Source organism: Stegostoma tigrinum, chromosome 7 (genome assembly GCF_030684315.1).
Source record: "Stegostoma tigrinum isolate sSteTig4 chromosome 7, sSteTig4.hap1, whole genome shotgun sequence".
NCBI classification, from domain to species: Eukaryota; Metazoa; Chordata; class Chondrichthyes; order Orectolobiformes; family Stegostomatidae; genus Stegostoma; species Stegostoma tigrinum.
Window position 1 is genome coordinate 52,777,939 of NC_081360.1, and position 22,733 is coordinate 52,800,671.

At 39.2% G+C, this 22,733-nt stretch overlaps 1 protein-coding gene across 1 annotated transcript in view; it reads right to left on the reverse strand.

Moving 5' to 3' along the window:
- The window catches only part of kalrna (kalirin RhoGEF kinase a), a 693,809-nt gene that overhangs the window by 199,495 nt on the left and 471,581 nt on the right, over positions 1-22,733 (reverse strand). The window contains exons 30-33 of the mRNA XM_059647272.1: positions 19,026-19,216; positions 17,833-17,934; positions 15,808-15,950; positions 11,825-11,927 (exon numbers count right to left, since the gene is read on the reverse strand). Of these exons, the coding sequence (XP_059503255.1) occupies positions 11,825-11,927; positions 15,808-15,950; positions 17,833-17,934; positions 19,026-19,216 (539 nt within the window). The remainder of the gene's footprint in view (positions 1-11,824; positions 11,928-15,807; positions 15,951-17,832; positions 17,935-19,025; positions 19,217-22,733) is intronic.

Genomic DNA, 22,733 nt, shown 5'->3' on the forward strand with positions numbered 1-22,733 from the left:
GCTTTTGTGCTCCTGAGATGCTGCTTGGCCTGCTGTGTTCATCCAGCTTCACATTTTATTATCATGGAAGCCAGTATACAAGGTATAACTGATGCTCTGTCCTATTGTCATCAGAGCTTCAATCTGCACTTCAATGGATGGGGAAGCACGATTAGGTTCAAGGAAGCTTCTGTTTCTTCTTCCCTTAGCAGCTTTTTAGCTGGTACTTTCTTCAAGATTCCAGAGAAGTTGCTGGACATTCCACTGATGCTTGCAAAGAAGACTAGCCTTTGATGATGCTGCCACAAATAACAGCTTTCAACCTATGAATCACACATTCAGTTGCAACACATCCTTGCAAATTGCCCTCAAAACTAGCAAGTAAATACAGATCCTTTTTTAGACAGGTACATGTTGTCTGGTATGCAAGCTTCTCTTCAGCCTTTGCTGAGAAGGTAATACATACATATTCAATTCATACTTCTCCAATTCTTTTGTGCTCTTTAGGTTTTTGAAGCAATTTGCTCACTCAGATATATAAATCACTTTGAATGTTGTGTGAAAGTGAGGAAGGAAACTGTGAATTGGAATTGCTTCTTGCACAGTAACATGGAACAGGAGTCCTCTACACAAGCTTATGGATGGTTTGAAATCAACTTCATCCCTTCCATGCTTCTTATCCTCTGATCTGATTCCATGCTCAACTAATTGTGTCTCTTTCCGTGCCACATTTTGTTGTAGTGGATTTTCAGGAAAGGATGTAAGAACTGAGAATGCCTCAAATGTTGATTACGGAGATTAAAGTAGTTCTGCTAAGAATGCAAACATCTGCACCAAGTTCGAGATATAGGTCCATTTCCATTTCAGGATATCTTCCATTCACGAGTCCAGAAAAGTACACTGGGTAAGTCACAAAACATGAGGCTATCAAAATGTATGGGAGAAAACTTTGCACTAATGAAGGATTCCCTTAAACAAATCCCTGGCTTACAAAGAAGATGATCTTGTGGAACAGATCTAGGATGAAAAGAGCAACGTATGTAGGCCTTCATGCAGACATATGAAAGGTCAGTTCTACATTGCAAAAGATGCATGACATAGACTGCACAGACCAATATTGGCCGGGACAATTTCAATCATTATGTCATGAGAGAGGACCTTTCATCCCAGAGCTAATGGCAGTTTCAGTCGTGACCAGTAGATCAGTAGTACCTCCAATGTACCACAAAAACTTCAATTCTGAAACTTTAGCAAATTTAACCAACTTGCACAATGGTGCCAACCTATAAAACACAGTAGATTGGGAACAGCCTCTTTAACCATGTCCCTGAAATGCCAGAGTAGTCAGCAGTTTCTGAAAATATTTAGCGAATTCTATGCTGGGATATTTAGAGCTGGAAGTTTGAACCTAATGAGGACTGAGCCAAACTAAAATGCTTTATTATAAAAACCAACAGAAAAAGAATGGTTTCAATTTATGAATTCAAATTTGAGAAAATCTTTCAACTAAAGATAGAATTTTGTTTAATTTCCTCATTTGAATTAATGCCCAAGCTCCAGTTTCACATTGTACAACAAAATTTGGAATTTCCTACTTACCCTGCCTCCAACTCTCACCCCAAAAAATTGGCTCAAATCATCGTTGAACATAGTTACCTTCCTGCAAACTAGTGAAGTTTTCCTGCAGCCAGTTGGTCAGCGCTGTAAACTACGTTAGCTTCATTAAAAAAAAAGATATAATGCTTCTAATGGCCACTGGACATCTCAAAGTGGTTTATAATAAATGATTTATTTTTGAAGTATTGCGACAGTTGCACTACAGCAGGTAATTTACAGGAAATCATACAGACAGCAATGTGATAATGATCAGATACAGTAATGTGTTCATGTGATTGAGTAATAAATGTCAACCAGGGCACTGGGAATGACTCAAACCCGGTGCCATGGGATCTTTTACATCCACCCAAGGCAGAAAACGGGGCCTCAATTTAAAATCTCATCCAAAGGACGGTGCCGATAATTATGTAGTCTACCTTGTACAGCGCTTGAGTATCACCCTAGGGTTTGTGCTCAGGCTTTGGTGTGGAACTCGAACTCAGAACCCTGTGACTTCAAGGCAAAAGCACTAATGACTTAGGCACTGCTGACACTTTGATTAAAATAAGCAATATTTAAACAGTTGCTCAATTCACCATTTGAAATGCAAACTGCACATCAGATTTTACAGTGCTTTCAGATCAAAGAGTTATTACTTGAATCTACGCCACTTTTAGATCAGTTAATCTTTTGTCAGCTCATATGCTATAACCTTGGGGAACTAAAATGACAAATTACGTATGAAGTTTAAATAGAGGCTGTGATTGAAACCAAATGTCAACTATGTGTTGAAATAAACAGGTTCAGGGGTTTAATTTATTGCTGCAGAGATTGATCGAACACAAAATGAGTGTGTAAAATTTTACAGAATTTATAATGCTGACCACAGTGTTATTAAATTTATTTGGTAGCATACATTCACCTTTAAGCTATCAGAGTTCTAATAAGAAGGTACAAATACATCAAAACTTTACAACAACTGATAAGTTTGACTAACTTGAGTAATTATTTAATAGATTTTTTGTTAAAACTAGCAACTTTTATAACTTGCAAAGTATGGTCAGCATGCTACCTACATAAATATACGCTTTCTAATTTTATTTAATTTCTCTGCCTTGATTCACTTAATTGCAAATGTGACTTGTTCTTTCAAATAAAAAAAATGAATTCCAAATTAAACAAAAATAATCAAACATACTTTAAGTCAATGGCACTCCTGAATTTAAAAAAATCTAAGAAAGATCTCTGATTTCAGCACAGAGATGACCCTGTTCTCCTGGGATTTATAGAGTGGGCAAGCAGACCTGTGGGATATGAACTGCATAGCCTCTAACCTAAGTTAAGGGTATAGAGTTATCGCTTGAAAAAGTGCTAAAGCAGGAAGAAGCGGCATTGATTAAATTATTGTCGATTGTGTTATATTAGGTGATTCAGTGTTTAAGAAGGCCTCACTTTTCCAGCCTGAAAAATCTTGTTTTTGCACAGAGCTGGCATGCAAGTTGATCCCCACCAACCTTTTTAGGTGTGACATGCCTACACCCCTTTAGTAGTAAGCCATGATTTACATCTCACAAGTGGATGTTTTCTGACTTGTACCTTATAACCTGGAGTAGGAGATCAAGCAGGTAATAAGAGTTTAAGATCTACCCAAAAAGAAAAGATTGCACATGGCAAACAACAGAGGAGGAGGAGTCTTTAACAAAATGTATCAAATATGAAGCTGGTTTCAAGCCAAAAGTTGGAGCATTTGTTAACTCCCCAAATAATTGTGTTACAGATTCAGTGTCAGTAAAAAAAAATCTAGCGTGAGATTGGACAACCCTGAAAAAGATTCCAAGGACAAAATGCACCACAAGAAGAGCAATCAGCCATTGGCCTGAACTTGAGAAGGGTATATTTGTGATGTAGAAATTGTCAGCAGAAATGCAAAGTGCACAAACACGCTTAAGTGGCCCAAATCAAACCTCAGTCCAGCAAAGACTTCAGGGCAACAGCCTCTGTTTAATGGAATAAAAAATGTCTAGCTTTGTAGCAGATGACCAAAATTGCTCTGAAACTATCAAAAGAACTTAATGCCAAAATGACCAATTCCCAACACTTCATCACAACAGCAGCAAAGACATGAGAACCAATTGTGTCACTTATTATTGCAACTTAGAAAAATGTCCATGAATTTCAATATGGCCAGCATCCAGCCTACAGAGTGAAAGGTTCAAAACTGTTCTCATAAAAATGACAGGACATGAGCAGACAAGACTGATGTGGTATTCGTCTGCACAGGCAACAGGACAAAATTAAAACCAAAGCAGCAAGGTAAAAGTTTTTTGTTAGTAATGGGATCAGAGGTTACAGGGAGGAAGCAGGAGAATAGGATTGAGAAACATACCAGTCATTATTAAAATGGCATAGTAGACTTGATTGGCCTTCACAGATGCTGCCAGGCCTGCTGAGCTTTTCCTGCAACTTTGTTTTGGTTCAGGAGAAACTTATTTGCCAAGAGGGTGGTTAGAATATGGAACATGACTAATACAAGAAGTTGCACTGGAAAATGCCTTGGATGTATTTAAAGGAAATCAGTGAGGGGGGAAGTAAAAATAATAGGCTGTAAGTGTTTAAAAAAAGGAGTGTGATGAGGTCTTCGTGAAACATATGTGCCAGCAGTGATAAGCTGGGCTAAATGGATTGTTTCCGTGTGGTGAATTCTATGCAATAACTGTTCTGTTAGGACTAAATTACATTACATGTATTTTAGCTTGTCGATCTATTAAAGAGAAAAGCTCCATTTATTTTTGTTACGAAGAAGCCAAATTAAATTTTCCATATGCAAGCAGAAGACAGGCACTTTTTGAAAACAAGAATAAATGCAGCATTGATTTGTTTTTCTCTTAAACATGCATTCCCAGCTGACCACAGTGTTTTTTCCCTCACTAAGTATTGCACTATATGATCAAGTCCAGATGAGATAAAACCCAGCCCACATGTTATTTGAGAAACATTACATTTCTGCACGAGACTAAATCTACACACAGTCTCAGCAAATGTATTTCTTAATATAACTTGCCAGAATAACTTACAGAAGTATAGTAATTAGTTACTTGCAGAAATTGAAAACAAAAAACAGTTTTAATTCATTTACTTATTTGAGAAAATTAACTATAATGGAATCTGAGAAAGCATTCATGTTGTCATTCTCTGTCAGGTTTAGAAACAAGCGACTCTGTGAAACGACTAATATCCTACCCAACAAAAATACTTTTAAGTACAACAGTGCAGGAGTTATAAGTAAACCAGAATCAAAGCCAGTATCACAGATACTTAAAATCGGGTTATTCTACAATTATTCAAAGACATTTATATCTTACTCACTGTTAGGGAGGAAATTTCAAACAGCTGGGAATATTTTCCAATTTGTGTTTTACAACATATTCCCAGTATGAGTTTTCCTACCATTTGGTGTGTAATGAGCTCCCTCTGATATGCAAAGTCTCCAAAAGTCCCTATTTCCAAGAATCAGCAACCCCCTTGAAACCAGCGAAAGCAAACACCCACCAACTATTGGATCCTAAATTTCAATATAAACTAATCATTGGAAAATTCACAGGAACCCACCAATTGAAACCTTGTGGTTCAATTCTTAGTCACATATGGTTTAATTCATGTTAAACTATCCAATCACTCTGAGATGCAAAGAGAAAATGAACCAATCAAGACTAAAAAAGTGTGGTCAGAGTTCTGCATAGGCGCCTGAAATCTCACTGTGTGGGGGCCCCAAGTGGAGGACGACCCCACTTCAACATGCAGTGGGATCCAAGTTTTGTATACTTGGCATTGACAGCCTATTAAAGATGGCAGCCTAACCCAAGAGTTGCCAGTCCAGTCAGAGGTATGGCTGCTTAGTTGCCCCATTGTTGTTGGGGCTGCATCTGAATGATGAGGGCACATCAGTGACTGTACGCTCTCAAATAGAAGCCTATGTTTATTCCTGGTGCCTAGCCCTGAGGCATGAGGGGTCAGTTGCCAACAAGTACTGCCATTGTTAAGGGGGTATTCATCATCAGGGAATACTTAAGGACAAAAAGAAGCACTCACCCTGCAAGCCAAGAAAATACTTGTGTAATTGGAAGTGACTCTAAAGTGTTTAGTTAAGCGCTTCAAATAGGCTCTCAGCAGGAGCTGCCGCATTTTCGACTGCTGGCAAAATAGCATGGCAATGTCAGGACATTGGCAACTTGCTTAATCTTCCCATACCACATTGCCAGCCTTCCCACCTCCCAGCCTGGGCCAATGTGCTTGGAAAATTCCAGCCACAGATATAGTACACAGAAATGATTCCCATGTACAAAACTAGATCTATCCTTCTCTTTTAAAAACAAGTTGGTGAAAAATAATGTGAATCTTGTACTTTTAATTACAATTCATTGTCACTTTAATATTTGAAGGTAATAGCATGTTTCTACAGCAGGCCATCTTTGGCCAGGCAGTGGGCTGGACATGGCTGAATGTCATCAGCCTAATGTCCATATTGTTTTGATGGTTGAATTTTACATAATTGGAAGAATGCACACATGTTTATAATGTCGATCAGCAACCCATTCAATTGAAAGCTACGTTGTATCCATAGTCAGAGTTTATTTAAAAACTGAATGTATCTCAGTGTGATTTTTGCCTCCAGCAAAGTGTTTTACCTGATGGTGTCAAGGCTATTTTAGAAAGTGGATGTGGATATCACGATATTGAAGAATTTAACTGATAATTAATACAACTAAATATTCTGTGCAAACACTACATTCCTCAGTCACATAAATATCTTGGTTGGTATTATGATATTAGTCCATTCAGCTGCTCAAGCCTGCTTCGCCACTCAATAAGATCCTGGCTGATATATGGCCGAATTCCTTATGCCTGTCTTGGGCCTATATCTCTTGAAACCTTCAATAAATTTTGTCTATCTCAGATTTATATTTAACAGCTGAATTAGCAGCGATGATCATTTAGGAAGGGAGTTCCAAACCTCCACCATTCTTTCCACGTAGATGTGCTTTCTAACATCTCTCCCGCATGGCCTGGTCCTAATTCTTAGACAATGCTTCTTGGTTCTAGAATCTTCAACCAGTGGAAATAGATTATTTTTATCTATCCTTTCCCTCCCTGTTAAAAACCTGAAGACCGTTTCCGCTTGGGACCCTGTAGCCTTCCAGACTCAATATCGAGTTCAATAATTTTAGGGCCTAAACTCTCCCATTTCCCAGCCCCCTACCCCACACACCAGACCTTGTTATCACACAGCCTGCCATTACACAACACCGTCCCTATTTTCTGCAACTAAACTGATGTTTCCCAGCCACCAGTTCTGACCCAAAACATTAACTCTGCTATTTTTTTTCCACAGAAGCTGCCAGACCTGCTGAGCTTTTCCAGCAACTTTGTTTTTATTCCTGATTTACAGCATCCGCAGTTCTTTCGGTTTTTACCCGAAGACCTCCATTAGATCACCCTTAACCTTCTAAACTTTACACAATAAAAACCAAATTTATTAAATCTGACCTTTGATGAACTTCCTCCAGGGCCACAACATTCCTCCCAAGTTATGGTGCTCAGATCTGCTCACAGTACTCTAAGTAAGGTCCCACATAACTGCAGCATAATGTCTGCATCTCTATACTCCAGCCCATTAGATATGAAGGCCAGCATTCCATTTGCCTTCTTGGCTATTTTCTCCTGTGGCATTTTGAAGGGCTGTGCACTACAGCCCCGAAATTTGTTTGTCATCTATCGTATTTAACTTTGCCCCTTCTAAAAAAACCCTGATCTCTCCTTTCTCGGTCTGAAATAGATAACCTCACAGTTGCTTATATTCAAATCTGTCTGACACAGCTTTGCCTATTCACCTAGTCAAGAAATACCCTGTTGCAATCTTATGCTGCCATCGACAATAATGCCCAACTTTGTGTCATCAGTAAATTTGTATATTTGACTTTTTATGCCATTATCCAAGTCATTAATGAATGTTGTAAATAGCGGGGGCCCTAACACAGATCCCTGTGGAACACCACTAGTTATATGGTGTTAATTTGAGTACTTAACCATTATGCAAACTCTGTGTTTCTGGTCACTCAACCAATTTCCTATCTAAGTCAGTAATTTGGCCACAATTCCATGGGCTTCCATCTTTGTTAACAGTCTTTTGTGTGAAACTTTATCAAAAGTCTTCTGGAAATGCAGATAAACAATATTGATTAACCTCTGCTCCTTATCTTTGTCACCTCTTCAAAAAAACACACTACAAGATTTGTCAGGCATGACCTAGCCTTTATGGATTCATGCTGACTTTCCCTGGTTCACTGAAATTTTTCAAGGTGATCAGCTACCCCTGCTCTGACTCTAGACTTCCAACAATTTCCCCAATGAAGAACTTAGGCTAACTGGTCTATAATTCCCCAGCTTCCCTCTGTCACCCTTCTTAAGGGTGGAGTGATATGAACAAATTTCCAGTATAGAGGTATAACTCCTGAATCCAGGGACCCCTGAAAGATTGTGTTAAGGGCGTCAGCAATGTGCTCTCATACCTCCTTTAACATCCGTGGATGGAAACCATAAAGTCCTGGAGATTTGTCATGTTTCAGTTCCATTAATTTGGGACCTCTAGCAAGCTGTCTTCTGTGAGCACAGAAGTAAAATAATTGTTCAGCATGTCTGCCATTTCCCCGTAGTTATTGGCAAAATCAAAACAGTATCTTCCAGTAAAATGTCATACATGATACAGAGTAAGATGGAGTAGAGAGCCTTTATACCCTCAGGACTCATGCTCTGATACATTGGTGATATTAGGAGCATGCCTCTTGATGGCATAAAAAGATACTGACTCTCTTAAAGAGAAACACTGATTGTAAGACAGAACACAACAGCTCTCATCATGGGATGTCAACCAGTCCTGGAAATCTGGACAGTTGTTAAAGGACCGCAAAAGCACTAAAAAGATTCTCTAACAGAAGCAAAAGTACTTGTGGAATATGGGATAAAATGTAGTTGAAACAACGTGAGCCCCAAGGCATCATCTGTATTGTATGGTGCTGCAAACACTTCACAGCAAGAGCAAAAAAAACCCTTAATACATCTATTTCGCTCCAGAGGTGAGGGCCATAGCCTGGCCATTCATTATTCTATATACTTCTCCACTCATCACAATGAGCTGCATTGACTCCCCATTCCACTTCAGTCCCACTGCCACTTGTTTATGACACTCTCACTTCATGCACTAAAAGCCTACTGCTTTACTTGATAGCAACCACAAATTATTTCACCTGTCTGCTTTCAGCTTTGATGCAGCCAGAAGGTTGAGGATGGAGATCATGTTTTAGAGATATGAGCATGCAATCTATGCCTAACTAGTAAGCTCAATGTGCCTAGACATTATACTCTGTCTGAAAATATATCTTACTGTGAAGTCAGCCTGATGCAGATTCCCCTTTGAGCCTTTGATCATGATGTCAAGCTTTTGAAAATCTTCGTTAACAGTAATTCAAGTTTTGCTTCCTGACAAAAAAAATGTACTTTTCAATTGCAAAAGAATGCATATGACGAACATTTGGTAGCATGGGTATGAGATATTAATAAGCCATAACCAATGTTAGCACAACCAATGACATTGTTACAGAAATATGTTTTATATTAATCCTTTCATCAGTTCACAAATCTGTTTTTCCATTGCCATTTCATACACAGCCCTATTGCTATCATATTGCTATTTCAGTGTCCAGTCACATGTACACTTTTTAAAAAAAGCCACATCTACAGGAAGAATACAACAGTTAACGGGAATACAAGCATGTTTTGACTGTAATGAAGGCAAAGTAAAGATTCCACTATAAAAGTGCTTTTCCTTTGCTTCATTTTTACCCTACTGCTTCTTTTTCTTGTAGGATGTGACTTTTACTGAATAATACTCCACTGTCTGGTACCTCATCTTTTCAAATGAGTTTGGAAAATGAGTTAATACATGTGAATCAAAGACATTCAAGCTATGTGCTGTCCCATCAGATGAAGAACATACACTTGCTTCCACGAGTCAGTGTATAATGTTCAACAATAGCCTACTCTCAATACCATGAAATAAACCATGTGAAATAAAACAACCGAGCTGCTGATAGAATAAAACTGTCACATTCCCAGGTTTTAGATCTATATTTAGTAAAAACCTAACCAACAGAACAGTTACTTACCTTTTCTTAAGTTGATCAATCAACTTCATTATCTCAAATGTAGTCACACACAAGTTCCTTTTCAGTTTAAATCACTGTGCCTCAGATCAGCCGTAACCTATTTACTTAAGTGCCAAAATGCAGCAAACCTTGAATTAAAGAGCTATTTATCTATGATTAAAATTCCTTTTTGGAAAACTAATAAGTATGCCACAATGAATTTCTTTCGATATGCTTAAGGATAACCTTCAGGGTACTATGTTGAATATTAGACTGGATTTGTTGTATAAATTCATGTTCACAAGTTCCAACATACTGCATTGTGAAACTAGCAACATGATGACAAATAAGTTTCTTATTAACTTGATATGTAATGACTCATACAGAAATTACATATGAAGCACATGATATCCCCACTTGGGTTTTGCTCTTTCTGGTTAAAACTTCTTGCTTTTTAAATTGAATGAACTAATAACATTGGTAAAACTGCAGAGAACATTCTACAGTTAGGCAAAATGCTAATAAAGCAAAAAAGATTAATGAATCATTACAGCTACCATTATGTTACAAGCCACAGCAAATTAAATCCAAGGTTCATTGGTCCTAATATGTTGCATTACAGATCAAACACAAAACCCAATTCAACTGTTTTTCACTGTAATTAATGATTTCTAATCAAGTTGTGTGACTTTTGAGAATGTGATTTTAATAGTGGGTTATATATTTCTCCTGTTACTCATTAAAAAAATTCCCAACAAATTCCATGTCAACTGTGAAAATCCATCTTGCAACTGTCACAAAGCAAGGCTCCATGATCTGGATATTTGGATCAAAGCCAGATTTGGATGATTGGGGGAGGCAATATATTTACACAGCAATAATAGTTACAGACTTAAAGCTGGACGTCAGATTGACACTGAAAATGTCTTATGGTTGAAATTCATATGCTTCTTTTTTATGAAGCTTTAGTGCAAATATATAACAAACCTTTAATAGAATTCATAAGGCAGTAATAAAATTCGTTGGCTAGCATTTTTGTAATTTGTCTGAGACACTAACCAAATCCTGTTGTGTAATGTGACATTCTGTAATTTATGGAGCTGTAATTCAGTCTTGGTGGACATGCAAAATGGCTGTATATTGGATTGGCCAGCCGCTATACAACACTTCCGGTATTACTTTTTGATAAATTCATTAATGCCTCTCAGATACACTTTGTATGGGGACACTGCTTTCAATTCTTAAAGCTGGAAAGTGAGAAAGTAATTTTCATAATTTTCATATGTTGATGAACCAGAACAGACTGGTGTGTTTTTTTTATTACCCAATTATTGCCCATTTTGAATTGCCCAGAATCACCACATTGCTGTTAGTCTGGAGTCACATGTAGGCCAGACAGGGATGGCATTTTCCTTCCCTAAAGGACAATAATGAACCAGATGGGTTTTCCCAACAATTGACAGTGGATTAAAGGTCATCATTAGAGACTCTTAATTCCAGATTTTTTTTAAAATTCAAATTCCAACATCTGCCATGGCACGTTTTGAACCCAGATCCCATTACATTACCTGGTTCTCTGGATTAATAGTTCAACGATAATACCACTAGGCCATCACCTCCCCCTAGTGCACAACAGTTACGTTCAAAGCTGTAGTGACCCGCCACCTCCAATCAGCTTCTGGATGGGGTCTGTGCTGAAGGTGGGAAACTACCATTGCCCTTGGAAAACAGCTTTAAAATAGGGCCTTCATCGTCTGAGCTGGCTTCCTGGCTTCCACGGAATGGGATGCTGTTTATTATGAAGAGAAGGGACAGGGGAGCAGGATGTGAACCCAACTCTTTTCCTGGTCACTCTGCCTCCAAACATTTCTCCACAAGCCGAGGACAATCCTGCCCTTTGACAAAGTTCTAGTCTGTTTCATTTAACATCACCAGGACTGAAATTCACAAAGTTGTATGACATTTTTTTATCCCAAATAATATTTACTGATGTCATGTTGCTGATGAATTTTCCAAGGTTGGACCTACTTGTTCCCTGCAATCACACTTACCTTGTCACTGTCCATGGTATTCTGTGAGGTCCTTGATGCAATGGAAATAGTGTCTGGCTGACTGCTGCCATCTCCCTGACTATCCCCATCTTCTCCTATGTCCCTAGAGTAAGAGGAACATCAAATTACTGAGTGATCACTCATTCACCCAAACATGCAGGGTTGAATATTTTAACTGGAGTGAAAGCACACTGTGGAATAGTTAGAAGAAATATTGAAATGACAGGAAGAGACCCTTGGTTCTTAAGACATTTGAAGGCAAACGTAGTAAGGAGAAAGATTAGAGAGGCACAAGGACTTAGATTATCTGAAAATTAAAAAGACAGTGGTTAAAAAATAATCTTCTCTCATATACATCTTGTAATTGGGAATAGAAAAGAATATACTGAGAAGGTTAATGATAAGTGTTCAGCAACCTGATAGGTAAAAAAAATTGTACTACATTTCTAAGCAACTGAGGCCATTTCAAGTCAAAAAAAAGACAGGAACATTAGAGATAATGGGAACTGCAGATGCCGGAGAATCCAAGATAACAAAGTGTGGGGCTGGATGAACACAGCAGGCCAAGCACCACCTTAGGAGCACAAAAGCTGACGTTTCAGGCGTAGACCCTTCATCAGAAAAGGGGGACGGGGAGAGGATCCTGAAATAAATAGGGAGAGAGGGGGAGGCGGATTGAAGATGGATAGAGGAGAAGATAGGTGGAGAGGAGAATATAGGTGGGGAGGTAGGGAGGGGATAGGTCAGTCTGGGGAGGACGGACAGGTCAAGGGGGTGGGATGAGGTTAATAGGTAGGAAATGGAGGTGCGGCTTGGGGTGGGAGGAAGGGATGGGTGAGAGGAAGAACAGGTTAGGCAGGCAGGAACAAGCTGGGCTGGTTTTGGGATGCAGTGGGGGGAGGGGGGATATTGAAGCTTGTGAAATCCCCATTGGTACCATTGGGCTGCAGGATTCCCAAGCAGAATATGAGTTGCTGTTCCTGCAACCTACGGGTGGCATCATTATGGCACTACAGGAGGCCCAGGATGGACATGTTGTCTAGGGAATGGGTGGGGGAGTTGAAACGGTTCGTGACTGGGAGGTGCAGTTGTTTACTGCGAGCCGAGCGTAGGTGTTCTGCAGAGCGGTCCCCAAGCCTCCGCTTGGTTTCCCCAATGTAGAGGAAGCCACACCATGTACAAAACCAGCCCAGCTCATCCCCGCCTGCCTAACCTGTTCTTCCTCTCACCTTTCCCCTCCTCCCACCTCAAACTGCACCTCCATTTCCTACCTACTAACCTCATCCTGCCCCCTTGACCTGTCCGTCCTCCCCGGACTGACCTATCCCCTCCCTACCTCCCCACACATACTCTCCTCTCCACCTATCTTCTCCTCTATCCATCTTCAGTCCGCCTCCCCCTCTCTCCCTATTTATTTCAGAACCCTCTCCCCGTCCCCCTTTTCTGATGAAGGGTCTAGGCCCAAAACGTCAGCTTTTGTGTTCCTAAGATGCTGCTTGGCCTGCTGTGTTCATCCAGCTCCACACTTTGTTATACAGGAACATTAGAGATTGGCTGCATTTAAACAACAATTAAAATGTAACTTGTAAGAAACAAAGGGCAGAATTTATCTTTGGAGAAAAGAGATCCAACCTGTGAGACAAAATCTGGTGGCACTCCAATGCCATCTCTGACAGGGTCAACAGAATTGTAGCAGGAACCCTGCTGCGGCTCCCAGCTTTGTTGGAGTCATTAAAGCATCAGTCCATCTAGCATGGGGGGTGAGTCTCCGTCCACCATAAGCTGCTGGAAAATTAGAGGCTAGCAGCTGTCCAGTAGCAACAGCACCACTGGAGAAGTGATGGCAACTTCTGGTACTACACTTCAGCCTGCTCTCGGAATGAGTGTCCCAGGGAGGAAGGCGGAGGATTGAGAGGAAATGGGGTCAATAGAAAGGGCAATGGAGGGCCTTCAGTAAACCATCCCCTTACCATTGTCGAGTTAAGGCACCTACACACCACACTCCCACCAACCCCAACAAGCCTGCGGCAAATCTGACTGGGTGTGCAGTGTGGTTAGCCAACATTGAAAGTCCCCACCTGACTCTGGAGGTGAAGCCCTTTAGTGGCTGTTTAAGGCACCTCAATTAACTTCTGGACAGGAAGTCCATCACAACCCTTCCTTCTTGATGGTGTCCCCACCCAATTACATGTTCCCACTCATCCTCCCAGCTTGCCAGAAAGTGGCAAGTCAAAATCTTTCCTAAAGAGTTTGTTACCAGGAATTAAATAGATTAAATGGCTGAGAAAAGATTGAGAAAAGAATTAAGGGAATTGTGCTGGCAAAACGTAGTTGGAATTGATAATTGGAATGTGCTTATTCTGGAACAAGTGTAAATAACATAAGCACTACAGATTCTCGTAAACATTCAAACTGCCTATGTTATAGGGCTGGGTTTCTGGAAAACCAGAAGTAAATATGTACCATGCAGAATTGGAGGTCGTTGCAACAGTTAACTTTTAAATTTTGCCCATACATTTCAACTCCTATCGTTAGTCACCTGTTGGAGCATGCTCAGACTTTATTCTGCCATAGATGTCTCATGGGTAAGTTTCATATTGAGTATTAGCAGTGAAGACATGTGCTGTGGTTTCAAGCTTTAGGAGAATCATAAATTATTTCGGGTATTTAATGGAACTCTATTGTTTGCATTCAACGCGACTGATTGTTGATTGACCTGTCTACTCTGCATAAGTCTGACCAATGGACTGCAGTGTCACTTCATATCTCAACTGTGCTTATTTCTCTCCTCCAGCAAGTGTCAGCAGTATGTTATATATCTCATAAACCAAAGTAAGGTCTCTTGAGTCAAAACTTGGGCTCACTGCGTTAACCTTAACTTTATGCAATGGAAAAGTGTATAAGGTAGGGGTGGAGTTTAGATAGATTTTAGGATTAGGGTAAAAGCACAACATTGGGGCTGAAGGGCCTACACTGTGCTGTACTAGTCTATGAAACACACAACATGAGATATAGTGAAGAGATAACACAATGTGGATCTGGAAGAACACAACAGGCCAGGTTGCATCAGAGGAGCAGAAAAATTGACGTTTCAGGTCGGGACCCTTCTTCAGAAATGCATTTTTCTCAAGTGGCTTTAGGCTTTTTTTGGAGAATAGCGTATGTGACCAACCACCGTTTCAACAAAACAAAAGAATACTGAAAAATACTGCCAAAACAAGAGAATAAACTTTAAACAGGGGCCTTGCTTAAATGGGACAAGACACAGTGAGATCAAGCTTTGAGTAGTGGGACCCACTCTGGCAAACAAGACATAAAGAAGTTTCATGTAAGCAAGTGATTTGAAACTCTGATTTGCATTGTTAAAGGTCTGTGTTTTGAGTGGAAAAAAAAATAGGATTTCCACTTTGAAAGGAGGGAGGTGACTTTATCAAGGTATATAAGATAGAAAATGATAATAAAAATGTAACTTCAGAATATTACTTCAATTTAAATTACAAAAGACGATTGGATACAAACTCAAACTAGAAACATGGAAACATGGTAATAAAATGTGAGGCTGGATGAACACAGCAGGCCCAGCAGCATCTCAGGAGCACCTGAGATGCTGCTGGGCCTGCTGTGTTCATCCAGCCTCACATTTTATTATCTTGGATTCTCCAGCATCTGCAGTTCCCATTATCACATGGAAACATGGAACTGATTTCTAGGAGTTCTTCTTCATACAAAGGGGTGTGGAAATTGATTATAGATGCAAAAATGTGTGTAATACTCTGGAATAATTTAATAATAACATAGTTCATTGTGAGGATACGCAGGTGGATTATGGAGATTTCCCATCTTTCTGGATGGACACACTTAGAGGTCTTTTTTATCTGATTAAATACATCACACAATCACAATATTGATGAAAAATGCTATTTCACTCAAATGTTACCTGCTATAATGGCATGCATTGTTGCACAATACAAGGAGGAACCAACCTTTTACTGTTATTCCTTTGTTTTGCAGGGGTTTTGGGTAGCTGAATAGGTTCTTTCAAAGCTCCTTTCAGGTGGATAGTTCTCTCCTGTATGACTTCTCGAATATTTTTGATCCAGTCCTGTTTTGTTTCAATGTTTGAGGCCTGAAGAAACGCATTGAGTATTGTGTAATCCAGAGACTTAGACCAATAATTCAGCAAGAAGGATTCTAACTTTAAGCATGGCAGTTGGGAAACTTAACTTCAAGTAATTCAGTGAATCTAGAATAAAAAGCCATCAATCCTGGTAACCATGAAACTATAAGATTGCCATGAAAATATTTCTGTTTCACTTATGTCTGTTAGGGAAGGAAATCTCTACCCTTACTTACTGTGGTCTATGTGTGTCTCCAGATCCATAACAACATTATTGGTTCTTAACTGTCCTCGGGAATTGTCCAGTACTTTAGTCAGTTGGATGAAAACTGCTCTAAGGCCATTAAGTTTGGGCAATAAATACTGGCCTTGCCAGCAATAGCTCCTTCTCTTAAATGAATAAACATACACTTACACGAATGAAGCTTTCATATAGTTCTTATGCAGCATGTGATAACTGAGCCTAAACATGATTGCTGTAAGATCAGTGGCCTGCAAAAACCTACATTTTTTTGTCTTTTTGGATCTTAATCACTGTTGCTCGCCATTTGCCTACCAATAAACAAATGTTTCTGAAACTTAACAAGAAATGGACAGCTGAGAATAAATGGGATATTTTTAATTTGGCAAGCCATACGTAGTGGAGTGTCAAAGCATTAACCATTAAAATCTATAGCTATATTAATGACTTGGATGACGTGGCCCTGTATATTCGTGAGTGGACAAAAATGTGGCAGAGGGAGTATAATATGGGGAAATGTGATTTTGTCTATTTGATGCAAAGAACAGAAAAGCAGAATAGTATTCAAATGGAGAAAAACTACAAAATGCTGTTGTTATGGAAGGATTTGAGAGTCCTTGTGTGTGAATCACAAAAGATTATCATCCAGCTATAGTAAGTAATTAAGCAGGCAAATGAAATGTCAGGCTTTATTACATGGAGATGGATTACACAATTAGACGAGTCGTGCCATAACTGGAAAGGGGATCTCACCTGAAGGACTGCAAGCACCTTTGGGTGTCCTTATTTACAGAGGTACACACTTGCACCACAGTTAGCTCAAAGATGATTCACTAGTTCAAAGACGATTCACTAATTCTTCAGATTAAGGAATTCCAGGTTGTCTCATGAGAAAAAGGTTGAGCAATTTAGGCCTAGTCCCCATTGGGGTCTAGCAGAATGAGAGGTGATCTTATTGAAACATAAAAGATTTTGAGGGCATGTGACAGGGTGGATACTGGGAGAATGTTTCCCCTGCTGGTATGTCTGGAACGAGAGAAAAGTTTCAAAACTAGGCGTTGTTATTTAAGGCAGAGATAATGGAAACTTTTCTCCCTCAGAGGGTTACAGATATTTTCTACATCAGAGAGCAATAGAGACTGGGTCATTCATACAGGTGTAGAGTCATAGAGGTCCACAGCACAGAAAAGAGCCCTACAGCCCAATGAGTCTGCACTGGTCAAAAACAATCACTAACTGAGTGAGACGGACTTTTGATCTAAAAGTGAATTAAATGTTAAGAGCAGTTGGCAGGAAATTGGAGGTAAAGCCACAATCAGATCAACCATAATGTTACTGCTTATGATCTAAGCAACTGCATTTATGTGTGAGGTGGATTTGCTGTGCGTATCACTACTTTGTGTGGGCACATCACTCAAGCTGCAATCTGCACAAATCACCTGTACCTACTTTGCAGTCAGTTTCTGGGAAAACCAGGTTCTAGTTCTTTAGCTCTGTGAAGGTCTAACCTGTGACACCAAGTGGCTTAGAGTTTTCACAAACCACACAGTGAAAATACAAAGTTATTCATTTTTCTGAATAATTCAGGCTGAATGCAAAACCCTACTTATTTTCATTCAAAAAATGAGTTTTCAGATTAAATAGGGTTACCTTGAGGACAGTCTTGTTGTCTGAAGAAGGTGTTCGGCCGACCCACAAGGCAAATTTGCAGGGATCGCCTTCTACATGCTCAGTCACCCCTAACTCTGATGTCTGTAAGTTAAAGGAGATGACAGGAAATTATAAGTAAATTAATTCTCATAAATAGCTCTTCTATATCATCAGAATAAAAGGGAATTCCCAGCAAATACTGGATACAAACTTTACACAAATATTCACTGTTCTCCACATGTTTGATTCATTACCCAGTCTTTTGTTGTAATATATTTGGTGCACGTACAAACGCTTTTGCAGTTCAATGTTACTCATCCCTTATTTGACAACTGTTCAACTTTTGTCAGCACACTGCAAAATATGAAAGATCTTGTAGCATGGCAAATACAAAGTTCTCCATTCTTTTAAGGCCCACTCATCAAAGAAACATGTTTGCGGTGAAGTGGAGACCTGGACTGTGTGCACCAACAGATAAATCCATGCTATCAACTGCTGCCTTTTCAGCCAAAAAAGAATAGCACTAAGTGAAGTAGCAGAGATAGCAGTGCACAAGGGGTAGTTTAGTTCTGGTCTCCATATACCAGATATTTTGTATCACCAATTGAAAAGGTTTTACTCATATGCAACCAGGATATATAAAATTAAACAGAGAACCCTAAAACAAAAATGTGGAGTCAGACAGCATCTGTCAGATTGATTAGCATTTCAAGTTTTGATCCTTCATCAAAATTGAAGAACTTACTGATCAACAGCATACAAGATTTCAGAAGAAAGGGAAGGGTGATGGAATAAACCTCTTATAAAGCTTACAAAATAACAGAATATACTGTATAATGCTTAAACAGCGGAAAGATGCAGACAGCTGTGCTCAGATGGCAAGCTTTCTCAAATGTTCCCTCTAACTCCTGTTTGCTGTTTGCAAGCAGCTTGCTACATCAGCCTGTCCCTTGTAACTAAACTACTGACATATATACATTCTGATATTGCTTGAGTTCAGCCTGTTTGCATTGATTGTGGTCACTTCTGATTTCTGCACGGTCATGCATTCATGTGGTTTGGAAGGAAGATTCTTCCTCAGCCCATGCATTGGTCCAAATGTGCTGTCTGACGTGGAAAACAACAGACTCTGAAACTGTTGTAAATATGTTCAAAACAAATGGGGATGAAAGAAATTGAGTAACTGCACTCACTAGTAACTTGTGCTTGTAAACATATTTGCTGTGTCCTGAAGAATCCTTGATCTCCTTGCTAAATACCAAAGATAATTCAAAGAGAAACAAATGCCGTTCCCGTCCTTTACGAATGAGAGATTTGGGATCCCATACTTGGAAGGTATCTTGAAGGATGAGTTCACCTTGAACATCAAAGTTTTCATCAAACCCTGAGTACAGATTGAAGATGAGAAAATATTAATGCTTTTAATGGTAAACTTTGCAAAGTAACTTCTGCAAACCTCTAGCAATAACATTAAATAATATTATTCAATTGCTCCAGGTATTTTCATTGGGACATACTTTTGTACATTCATATATTCATCCAGATGAGTGTGTGCACGGAGAGTTCCTTGCCAATAGTAATTCCTATTTTCATAGGGATGGGATTTGGGCAAGATTATACATTTGAATTTCACAGAGGTGGCTGGCTATTTAAATCATCAGTCGTAAATTGCCTCCAATGAAGTGGGGCAAAGTGTGCGAGGTAGACCCTTTAACACTAAGCTTAATCTCTGTAATCTGAGAGTCAGAGACATTATGGCACATAAAAAGGCCACTCAGCTTTTCATGTGTGCATTTGAATTTTTTTGGAAAGCCAAATTTACTGGAGAAAGATGCCCTATTTTATTCTGTATGTTGACATTAGCCAGGGGGTTTCTATTTCTGGATTTCTGGTATATGACTGATATCATAACCATCTATTATCACAGTAGGGTGCCTGTGATTTCAGTTTTGTTGACAGCCTGAAATGGTTATCAACTCCCTAATTCTGCCATGAATTCTAATGTTGGTCATTATAACAGATTTTACACTTGCTGAAATAGTTTTTGTTAGAATCCTTTCTTTATTTGCCCAGATATAAAGTTGCTAAACAAGTTTTATGAATGAGGGATGTTTTTCAATATAACAAGGACTACCATTAACACTTAGAACTGCAAAGGCCACATTTTCATTTCTTTAATTTCTGGACTGTGGTAAGATACTGCTTTAAAGCAATGAGGCTGGGCAAAATGAGGGTTGCAGTTTTATAATTCACAGTTACTAAAGCACATTGTGAGCTGTATATATTGTTGCACTTTTCTGTAACAGTGAGAGAGAAAAAGAAAGCAGACACCATCAACTCGAAGGTGTTGAATGAAAGGAAAACCGCCTGACAATAATCCATCATCTCCTTCCGAAGTGACCGTAGTTTGTGCGGGTTAATGCTACAGAGAACCACCTTGCTTGTAAATAGAACTTATCAAAAATCTCCCTCTGTGTACCTTCATTGTGTGTGGAAGTACCAGAACATGTCCAGTAACAGGTAGCTGTATTTCACTCACCTTTCTCTGCAAATCCCCTGTTGAAGGAGGAATAAAATGCCTTTAAATACTGGCAAACATTTCAAAATTTAAGAAATCAATCTGGCCAAATCTACATTGAATTTGAAAGGGTCAAGTGAAATAATTTTGACAGACAGATACAGGCATTAGAAGTTAAAACTAAACATTAAGTTCTCAGAGAGATAATTCTCTTAGGAAAAGTTAAAAACTCACTGCCTTCTGTAATAAGAACCCATGTCCATGACCAAAGTATTGCAAATCCTGGACTGGCAGCAATGATGGCAGATGAATATGAGCTGATCCTTAAAGCTAAACCTAAACCATTCCCATAAACTCACATAAGATAGAGGATGGGACAGCAAAATGATGGCGAGTGTCCAGTAGAAAGAAAATAGGAACTAGGAATGCCCAAAGATCTCCTCCTCAGATCAGAAAGGAAAGGAGATGGAGGTAAAAATCGAAGGTCTAAACGTTTCTATTATAGTAAAGCGGGATGCCTTCATCTAGAATTCCGGAAGTTGCATGAGAGGCCTATGGGTTTATTGGAGCTCATAAGAATGAGGTTGAACAAGGAACTCACAAAGAAAATGAATAAATAAATGGATCATATTGTAGCTTTAACTACAACTTGTGGTAAAACTGCTTTGAGTATAAGTGAAGAGAATAGCATAGATGAGAGTATAAAGCATTTTTGTCAAATGATGCAGCCAAATCCTGTTTTAAGGAACATAGGAGAAGGATGTTAATGACCTTCCATAGATTGCAATGAAAATCAAAGTGTAAATAAATGGGATAAGTAGAGGGCACACCCTGGTTTCACTGTGCAAAGTGCAAAGTGCAATCAGAATGTGGCTTGTTATCCAGTGGTGGTAGGAACAAAAACAAAATTGCTGGAAATGCTCAGCAGTTTGGCAGCATCTGTGAAGAAAAAAATCAAAAATCATTTCGGGTCTGGTGACTAAGTTCTGAGGAAGGGCCACTGAACCTGAAATGTTAACTCTGAATTTTTTCTTCACAGATGCTGCCAGATCTTTTCCAGCAACTTTGTTTTTGTTCCTGATTTACAGCATCTGCAGTTCTTTGGTTTTCATTGAGTGGTGGTGGCTGTAGTTAAGAACAAAATGGATGTACTTGTGGGTAACAGTTTGGCTAGACTGAAGGTTATTGCTTCACCCATAATCACAGAATGTCGGAGGGAGGTTAAATAGATGGAATAGTTACAAGACCAAGTTCCAGGTACTTTTTCGGCAGAGTAATGGCTAAGCAAAGACGGTCATCAGAGGTCAAAGTAATACCTCAAACAAATGCAACCTTCCTTAACTGTGAGAGTAATTCAAAGGAAGCATTTGGCAAGTCTTCATTAATTGGTGCTGAGAAAGCTGATCCTGAGATCAATGAGTATGTATAGGCAGCTTACATTGGAACTGAGGCTGAACGGGTTCCAGAGTGAAATTATTTTAAAAACAGATTTCTGACAAGGAAATGGAGATACCCTCACAGACCTATGGATTAGGAATGGACAGTTGTTCATCGGATGGTGGTACCATCCAGATATTGTAAGGAAGTACTGCAAGTAGCACATGAAGGAATACAGAAAACTCAAGCATTGATAAATATGCATTTCACTTAGCCCAGACTCCATAAGGATATAGCGCAATTCTGTCAAAAAAAAGGTATATATGTCAGGTAGAGGGAATTTGTGATGATCAGACTGGCACATTTAATACCAATACCAGTTGTTGAAGTACTATTCGGTAAGTTGTTAGTCAATTCAATTCAAAACTCTAATTATCATAAAGAAGGCACTGCTTTGATTGAAAAAAGGGATGAAAGTACTGATTTTGAAGCTCTACTACACGAATATGACCCGCATAACCCTGTCATAAAAATACATGGACAATAGACGTTTGTTCAGTTAAAAGAACAAGTAGTAACTGTTTAGTCCCCTCTGGCAGATTCATCTGTACCATTAGGTTTCAACTTCAATTATGGTACTCAGGAATAAATCATTTTGCCCATTGTGTTGGAGAATGAAAAAAACTTCAGGTAAATTTGGTGCAATTAAATGAACAAAATGGGCTGAAGCTTTGGCTCAGTGTCAGGTTTCTTGATTTTCATAGAGGGTTTTTCTGCATATGGCCTGGTGAGTTTTCTTGCTGCATCTTACCAAACCCACATGATTAACTATCTACCATGTCACTACAATCCTATCTAAACACTCTTTCCAAGTCACCCAATGCCCATTAGAGACTAGCACCCTGTCTTTGTGCAGTAGGGGAGCATCACATACAGCTCAGTATTCTGAAAAGTCTGAAGATGAGCTGTTGTTTGCAGTCAACAAAAAGTAACATAAATAAAATGA